General features: G+C 42.3%; 1 protein-coding gene across 1 annotated transcript in view; it reads right to left on the reverse strand.

The window, feature by feature from the left end:
- Positions 1 to 692: 692 nt before the first annotated feature.
- The window catches only part of POLR3B (RNA polymerase III subunit B), a 102,702-nt gene continuing 95,186 nt past the window's right edge, over positions 693 to 8,208 (reverse strand). The window contains exons 27-28 of the mRNA XM_006914518.3: positions 5,999 to 6,185; positions 693 to 1,120 (exon numbers count right to left, since the gene is read on the reverse strand). Coding sequence (XP_006914580.1) covers positions 991 to 1,120; positions 5,999 to 6,185 — 317 coding nt within the window. The 3' untranslated portion in view covers positions 693 to 990. The remainder of the gene's footprint in view (positions 1,121 to 5,998; positions 6,186 to 8,208) is intronic.

Raw genomic sequence — 8,208 nt, forward strand, 5'->3', positions numbered from 1 at the left:
CCTGTTGATGTATAATATCTATTAATATTCTATGAAACATGCTCAATGTGACACGCTAGGAATGCAGCCTTAGACCGTTACTCACAGCTTTTCTGACTTATTTTATAAACAATCCTTGACACGAGTATTTATCTGGCTTCGGGGCACAGCAATTAAGAACAAATTAGAAATGGGTGAAAAAGGCTGTCAGATTAAAAAGAAAATGAACAGCTAACATCCTGGCAGGAATGGAAGGGACAGAAAAGTTCTAAAACATCCAGGGAATTATTTTCAGATATTCAGCAAATATCACTGCACGACACAGTCATGGAGGTTCAAAATAGTAGCAATGAGGTCCGTAAGACAAAGTGACGACCTTGGCAAACTTGCTTAAGATGGTAGGAATATGTTTATTGTATTTCACCAAGCTTAAAATTAAAAAGTTTGGGTGTATAAAGGCGAGATTCCATTGTTGGGAAAATTTCTCCCGTCATAGTACCAGATAAGAAAGCCACCACTTTGTCAGCCACGCTCTTGGCTTCCCGCAGTTCTCTCTGCTTCGCAAACTGCCCAGATCAGCCCCCCTGACAAGGGCCGAGTCGATCGATTCAAAGAGATTCTTCGTTTCCTTTAACTTGCATAAGACTCCTGAGGTTTATTTAACCCCAAACATTCTTTTTGAGGAATGTTTTTCTAATGAGTAAACTGCAAGATACCAGAACATAAATAAAAGTTTATTTACTTTTAGGTTACGTCCATTTGTGAATCAAGTTCAGTATCTGAACAAGAGACTACATTACAGTCCACATCGTTGGCATCTCTCCCATGGCCCGAGGGTCACAGATCAAGGTTGTCTTGGTCAGTGTTCTAGTGTATAAAAAGCCTCTCCATCAATTTTTCTTTTTTTGAGAGAACATTCGAAAGAATTATTCACAGGAGCAGAAGTGGTCCTCGATCCCTTCTGTTTTCTGCTGGACATATTGATTGTTCTCTTAAATAACCTTACCTCCCTTACTCATTGTATTTGGACAGTTTCAACCTGGGGATAATGTTCATAGACTGCAGTTCCTGGAAGAGCAGCTTGCAGGCGTACGGGATGCGGAGGGAAGACACATGACACGACGACTTGCAGTAGTGGCACCTGAAACCCAAGTCAGCACGTGTTAGAGGCGCAGCGACTCAGAAGTGAAGGGCTGCATGCAGGAAGTGACGATTCATTTTATAAAATTCTACTACCACTCTATCAAGTTGGTTTTCTATTCCTCAGTGTTCCGTCACATTATCAAACATACACGTGTCCCCAAAGAAGCAAAAAAAACCCAAACCGAAACAAGTACCACTTGTTTTAAAACCACAGTTTTAAAAGCACACAATTTTTTAATCAGTTAGTACAACACTTCTAGACCTTTCTCCTAAAAATGCAAAACATCTGCCTTTCTCCTTGTTCTGAATAAGCCCCAGAAATCTGAACCATCTGAAAGTTAGATTTAGACTTCTTCACAGTTGAAAGCATTTTAAACAGAGTCGATCAGTCTCTATGTATTCGATAAGCACCTACTACATGCTACACATTTACCATTTGATTTTTGTCACTGAGATACGCGAAGTGTGATGGGAAAGGTGAGACTTTCACATAGAAAGGTGGCGTCCAACCAAACACTACTTGTATTTCCAGGGCTCTTCAAGCTTGGTTATTTCTATAAATATCGGACGCTACTGCACTTACGATGTTCTGGCCCTTGTGCAAGGCGAAGGCTTCTGCGTGTGAGCATATATTCCCGTCTGGTTCTTACAGCAGCCCACGTTCCTAACCAACACGCCCGCTACACCAGCTAGGATTTTCTCTTCCTTCAGGAGGAGCCAGTGACCTGAACATCGATCTTAATCAATGGCTACAACTGAAGCAGGGTCCCTGGGACGTGAACTGCTCTCCCAGGTTTCAGACCAAAACAGGACCTTATCCTGCATGTCGAGGGTCTGGGGCAGCGGAGACAATAGGGACCCAGAATAAATCCTGCAATTAATGGGTAGAAAACAAGGTCCTCCCAGTTAACGGGGAAACGAGCATAAGAGGAACAGAATCGAGGCTTAGAAGACCCAGTGCCGACAGGAAGTGGACAGAGATAAGGCCATTCTGAAGGGCAGTAAGGCGATATGTGTAAACAATGTAAAACACACATACTATTTGATTAAGTGATCACAAAAGTGGCAAAGATATGTACACAAGGATGTTCACGGTCACACTATGAATAGCGCAGAGCAGGGGACTGCTCAAATGTCCAAGAGGCAACCGGTTCTGTAATTACAGGACATTCAGAAGAAGAATACTATAGAGCCATTAAATGGGATGACGTAGACCCATATATATTGAAATGTAAAGGTGTCCAGGACACACCGTGAGGTGAAAAAAGCAGTTTGCTAAATAGCATGGTCCCACGGGGGTCCTTGGATGGGTATTAGTAAATGTATGAAGCCCCCAAAATCACATGTAACAAGATGTTTTTTCAGTATCTCTGTATTTTTCTATCAGCAGAATCTCAAAGTGTTCATGATTTAAAAAAAAAAGTACAGAACTCCTGGCAAACAGATGTCCCCAAAAGAGTTAACTAAAATGTTAACAGTGGCCATTTCTGGGTGGTGAGAATTAATATGACTATTTACATTTTTCTTAACATTTTTTGTAACTTTGAGCATTTTATAAAGAGCAGGGATCATTTTTGCAATCAGTAAAATAAGACTTTTATTATTTTAGAAAAGAGAATCTGAATGTGGTGGTGAGTGACTATGTAGATACAAACTTCCTGAGGAGAAGAGAATGGGAAGGGGCCGAGCCGTCATGGACCGTGCTGGGGTCCCCACCAGGGGACTGCAGAGGGCTTAGTTGATTACATCAACAGTAATAACATAAACAAGGAAAGTGACTTTTTCCTAAAGATTTCTTTAACGATAATAGTTTAAGAATTATGTGTTTAATGTGCCTAGATTGATCTAATTTATTCAGGAATCATGTTCATGCCTTAACTAAACTGGAGAAAAGGATTTAACTGAAGAAACTTCTTGCTGATTCTCCTGTCTAGTACATTACCCTGTGACTTCAATCCAGGCTAATCTATTTAAAATTTCCATGCGTGCTGATCCATAATCCAGAAAGTCCACTCATATTCTTTATTATTAAATATTTCTCCATCATTTAAAATGTTCCAATGTGTGTCTATTTATATACACACATATACATATACATCCAGGCATATAAATAAATACACAAACACGCACATGCACACGCACACGCACACGCATATAAATAAAAATATATCAATTACCTTACCCTGTGTCTGAACAATTTCCAAGGAAGAAACTTGACCCAAACAACAATAAAATAAACTGATTTTTTCAAGGCAAAGCCAGCAAAAGGAGGCGGCTGTGGCTTCACACGAGAAATGATTGTCCAGTAAAATATCCTCTATGAGCTAATTATCTTAATAGGGGTTTTCTTTTCTCTGCAGTTTTCCTTCTGGACCTCTCTTTTGTGACTTATGCCCTTCATGTCTTCTGCAGAACAACAGTCTTGCTGTAAACATCCCCATAGCAATGCCTTACTAATGTGCAAATCAGTGACAAAAGGCCAGTTTCAAGGTTCTGAGCTGCTCTAATTACTCGGCCTCCATTGTGCTGTTCATTAAAGAGCAACTTCCTCCAACAAACGCCCGTGCTCCCTCCCACACAACCCAGCACACGTCAGGTAACATGGGAAAACGACAGCATCATTATGCTCTTCTGCCTGAAAGCAGCACAAGGAGGCTGCCCGACTACTAGACTGGGTGAGGATTTTTTTCTGTTGGCAACAAGGCTATAAACAGGCCACTCAAAGTCAGACGTACGGTATACCCAGGTCTGTGTAATTACCCTTAACCGTGTAACCCGACTTAGTTCTCTTTCAAAGGATTTCAAATACAATGCGCATTGAACACGCGAGCTTCCAAATCAGGCGCTGCCATCAGATGATCTCTAAATGAGATAGAAACAAAGTAGGAAAGAAGATAGGAATCGAACAGAATAACGCTGAGCTACATTACTGCTTACATCAGTCTCCCCGCGTGTTCGGCTGAGGAGAGGGGAAGGTTTTCAAAGTGTACGAGTGAATATGGTCGACTCCTCCCCCTCCCTCCTCCCCCCCACTCCCACGGGGGGGAAAACGCAGGGAGGATGGAGAAGGAAAGGAGACTCGGTTTTGAAGTTTCGTGATCCCTGTTGTTAATAAAATGACTCTTCTGTACCATCTTTTCAAAGTAAATTACTTAAAAATCCTTGTGCCAAATCTGAAGATTTAAGCATAGTGGAACTAGGTCCAGGAATCTTCCTATTACACGCTTTCTGTTGTTGTTTTTACACAGTCAGGACAATAAAAAAAAACTCAATATGCATTTCAAAAGACGAACAGACATTTCAGAATTGAACCCTCCCCTATAATGTCATTGACATAAGAAAGAGCCAAATTTATGCTCAGAATAATGTAATCCCATCTCTGCAACCTTATTAAAGGAATGAAGTGCAGATGGCCACCTCTTGCGTTAGTTTTTAAAATGAGATGATTTCTTCACAGATAGGTCTCATCAACTCTTCTACACACACACACTAACACACACACACCCCCCCAACCAAACCCATAAAATAATTGGCTAAAAGGTTTTGACATTTAACTAGAAAGGCATATACTTGTGTCCTAAGAAGCTCACTCATTCTGATTCTTGATTTGCTTTATTCAACCAAGAAACTGGCAGCTTAGGATGGCAAGAAGTTGGGACTCTGGACAGAGGGGGCCTCGGTGGGAAAAGACGGCTCACGTATCCCTCGAAGTCTGGCAGTGAGTGCTCGCCTGGGCCTATCTCCATCCTTTCGGGGATGCTCGGCCCTAAGGAAAGAGGCTCTGAGCGGGCAGGTGAGGGGTGAGGAGGGAGTCAAGGTTGCTTCCCACCCCCACGACATCTGCCTTAGACCTCGTTAGACCTGCTCTCTGATGGGAGAGGGAGCAGAGACGGGGCACCCACAGGCCCTCCACCTACGGGGGTGTTCAGGGCTCTAGAGCATGACCAACCCGAAGCGGATCGCTGTTCTTTGGCCATAAAGTGGAACCACTACGAGGAGGAAAGGTGCTCTAACTATACAAATGCAAACAAAAAATATGTAGCGCATCATCTTTTAAGCTCAACTTTGTCGACTGAACTCTACACAGAAATTACAAACTTTATGAATTACATAATTTACCTACTGGCATTCTTCCATATGCAGGGTTAGCATCATTTAACAATTATTTTTTATTATGTATCTACCAGGTCCCAGGCTGGAGAACCAGGGATAAGTAAGACAGAATATGATGATAAGGGGGTAGAAGATAAGCTCCCGGCGTGCAGCCGTTCATCAGCTTTGCCCACCACTGAATTCCTGGGGCCTAGAACAGCACCTGGCGCCTATTAGAGTCTCACTAGACATTTGCTGAGACAGACATGGTCTCGGCCATCATGGAATCCACACTCCAAGTGGAAAAGCAGCTTAATATGCAGAGAGGGTATAGACAAGGGATCTGGGTACCCAGTCCTGGCCCTGGCTCTGTCACCAATTTGCTATAAGACCTGGGGCAACATAAGTGGCTCTTTGTGTGTAATGTCAAATGAGGGCATTCAACACAATCTTCTCTATAATGTTTCTACTTACAATATGCTGTAATGATCACATTTAACAATGACTCTCATAGAATTTTTATAGGTGAATAGTGTTATAAAAGGTACTTGAGATAATATTAAAAACAGGATAAAGTCCTTACTCCTTGGTAGTTTAAACTCTAGCAGTGTAGAAAGCAGAACATTAGGCAGACAAAATAAACACGTCCATGGAGAATCCCCAGTTCTAGAAACGCATGGATGGGGAAGGCTGGAGAATATGTGGGTACGCTCCAGGGTCAATTCTTGAGCTGTGATTTAAGAGGCAAGGGGTGTGGTATGAGAGACATATGGTATCCACTTACCAGCCAGAATACCCCAGAAGTCCACACTGCCCACAGACATCAACCTCAAAGGCATCACTTGAAATCATTAGCCGCTCTAGTAAAAGCATACTGGCTCCATAACCAATTAAACAGTCACGTTCCATTTCTCCAAGACGCAAACCACCATCACGAGATCGACCTTCAGTGGGCTGCCTTTGAAACAAGTTAGATGAATATGTTATTATATCACACAAACAAAGAGGCAGCATCGCATGCTGGCTAAGCGCATAAAGTTTTGGAAGGCTCACCTGGATTCAAATTACTTATTAGACAGTGACCTTGAACATGCTTTGTATAAGAATATCTATCCCAAAGAACCTTAAACAAGAAGACATGTAATACTAGTAGGTGGTTGCTATTTTAAGTGGAAATAATAATCAAATAATATTATATGACATAATAATTAGTACACAAGCATATAAAAGATCAGCATACTGTCACCACCACTATCATTATTATTAAGACTGTATAGTCTTCAAATCAGAGAAGAAGGTCTTTTGAGTATTTTCAGAGATGTCTCAGTTCTGACATTTAAAAGCAGAAAAATCTAAGCAGAATGGACTACGGGAGAAACCGGGTCACCCAGTAGTTACTGCCAGGGCTCGAGGGAGGAGCTTTATTATGAAATAAATTAGACATGGAAAGAAGCAAGTGGATTTTTATAGGATTCGGAACAGATCAGGAGTCATCTGAAAGGATGAATGGTCCCCCTGTGGCTTACGTATCTGCTGGGCCTGAGAATACTTTAAAAGGTTAAGAATCCAGGATCCACAGGAGTAGATAAAATCAGGGGATTCTGAAATAACAGGCACCCCCACCTAGGTACTGAGCACACAAGTTACTGAGAGAGAGTGTTAAGGGTGTGGTTCTGGGCAAAGATATGCTAACAGCCAACTTCTGCTTCTGTAATCCGCTTGCTTGTTTGATGTTAACTAGGGTGTGGCTAATCTGTTTACTTCTTTGATGTTAAACCAGGGTGTGGTTCTAGGCTTTATGAGCTGCCTCTTTTGGGAGCTCAGGGCTGATCTCCTCTAACCCTGCGTGGTAGAGAGTCAGTCACCGGCCGGCTAATAAAAGCTCATAATTAATCTCAATTGGCTCCGTGGGTCTTAGAATCGATCGCGCCATAACAAGAGGGAGGGAGAGGAAGAGGCAGGGGGCGCTCTCTGGTTGGCTGATTTGGCAGTGATACTCCTTGGACCTAGTCTGAGCAGGGTGGACCATAAAACTCTTGTTTGCTTTATTCCATAGCATCTTTTAATCTCTGTTGTTGTTGCTGCCAGTTTCCCAAAGAGTTAGGCAGGTAAACATGGGTATGCCAGCACAGGCTGAAATTTTAGTTTTTATTATTGATAATTACAATGCGAAATCAATTTAAGTTGTAGATTACTTGTTGAAGGAAAATCCACGTATGAAAAACTTATAAGTAGGTCTAAATGAACACATTGTAGTGCAAAATTCGTAACTGAGCATGCCATGCACATGTTTTTATCTGCTGGCAGAGCCGCCCAGGGGTGGGGGAGGTCCCTCCACCTGCGGTCACTGGACAAGTGAAGGTGGTCAGATCATGTGTGGGCAGAAGCCAAAACTTGGATTTTAACCAGCTGAGATAAATGACTACAAACGAATGCACTCCAGGCAGTCTTCACATGGAATACACAAAAGTAATTCTAAAGTAATAACTTTTATACAACAAAGCAAAAAATAGGAAATAACTGCTTTGACATTTATATTGCTCTGAAATAGTTTCTGGATGTTGTAACTGAAATGGGAGTTCTGGAAGGGACAGACAGTTGGGGAGAGATACACCTAACCCAAGTAGGGTCTGATGGCTGAAGTCATTACTGTCTTGAGAAAAAAAAAACAAAACCCTACCCAAACAAAGGCTGCTTCGACCTCCGCCTCCTCCCTGTACTGTAACATCCAAGCAGTGCTCGGAGAAAGTGGGCAGGGACGGGACCCGTGATGAAGTATCTCCCATGGAGCAGCACTCTATGCAGTCTATTATTCAAACATCTGACATTCACCAGCCCACTGTAAAGTGGGTATTATTATCTCCACTTCAAATGTGAGAAAAAGTGAAGCTGAGAGAACTAAGTGAGCTGTCCAAGTGCTACAAGATGGAGATGAGTTCCCGTCCATGTCGATCTGGTGCGAAGGCCTGTGTTCCCTACCCTGCACCAGGGTTC

This window comes from Pteropus alecto, unplaced genomic scaffold (genome assembly GCF_000325575.1).
Source record: "Pteropus alecto unplaced genomic scaffold, ASM32557v1 scaffold94, whole genome shotgun sequence".
Lineage (NCBI taxonomy): Eukaryota > Metazoa > Chordata > Mammalia > Chiroptera > Pteropodidae > Pteropus > Pteropus alecto.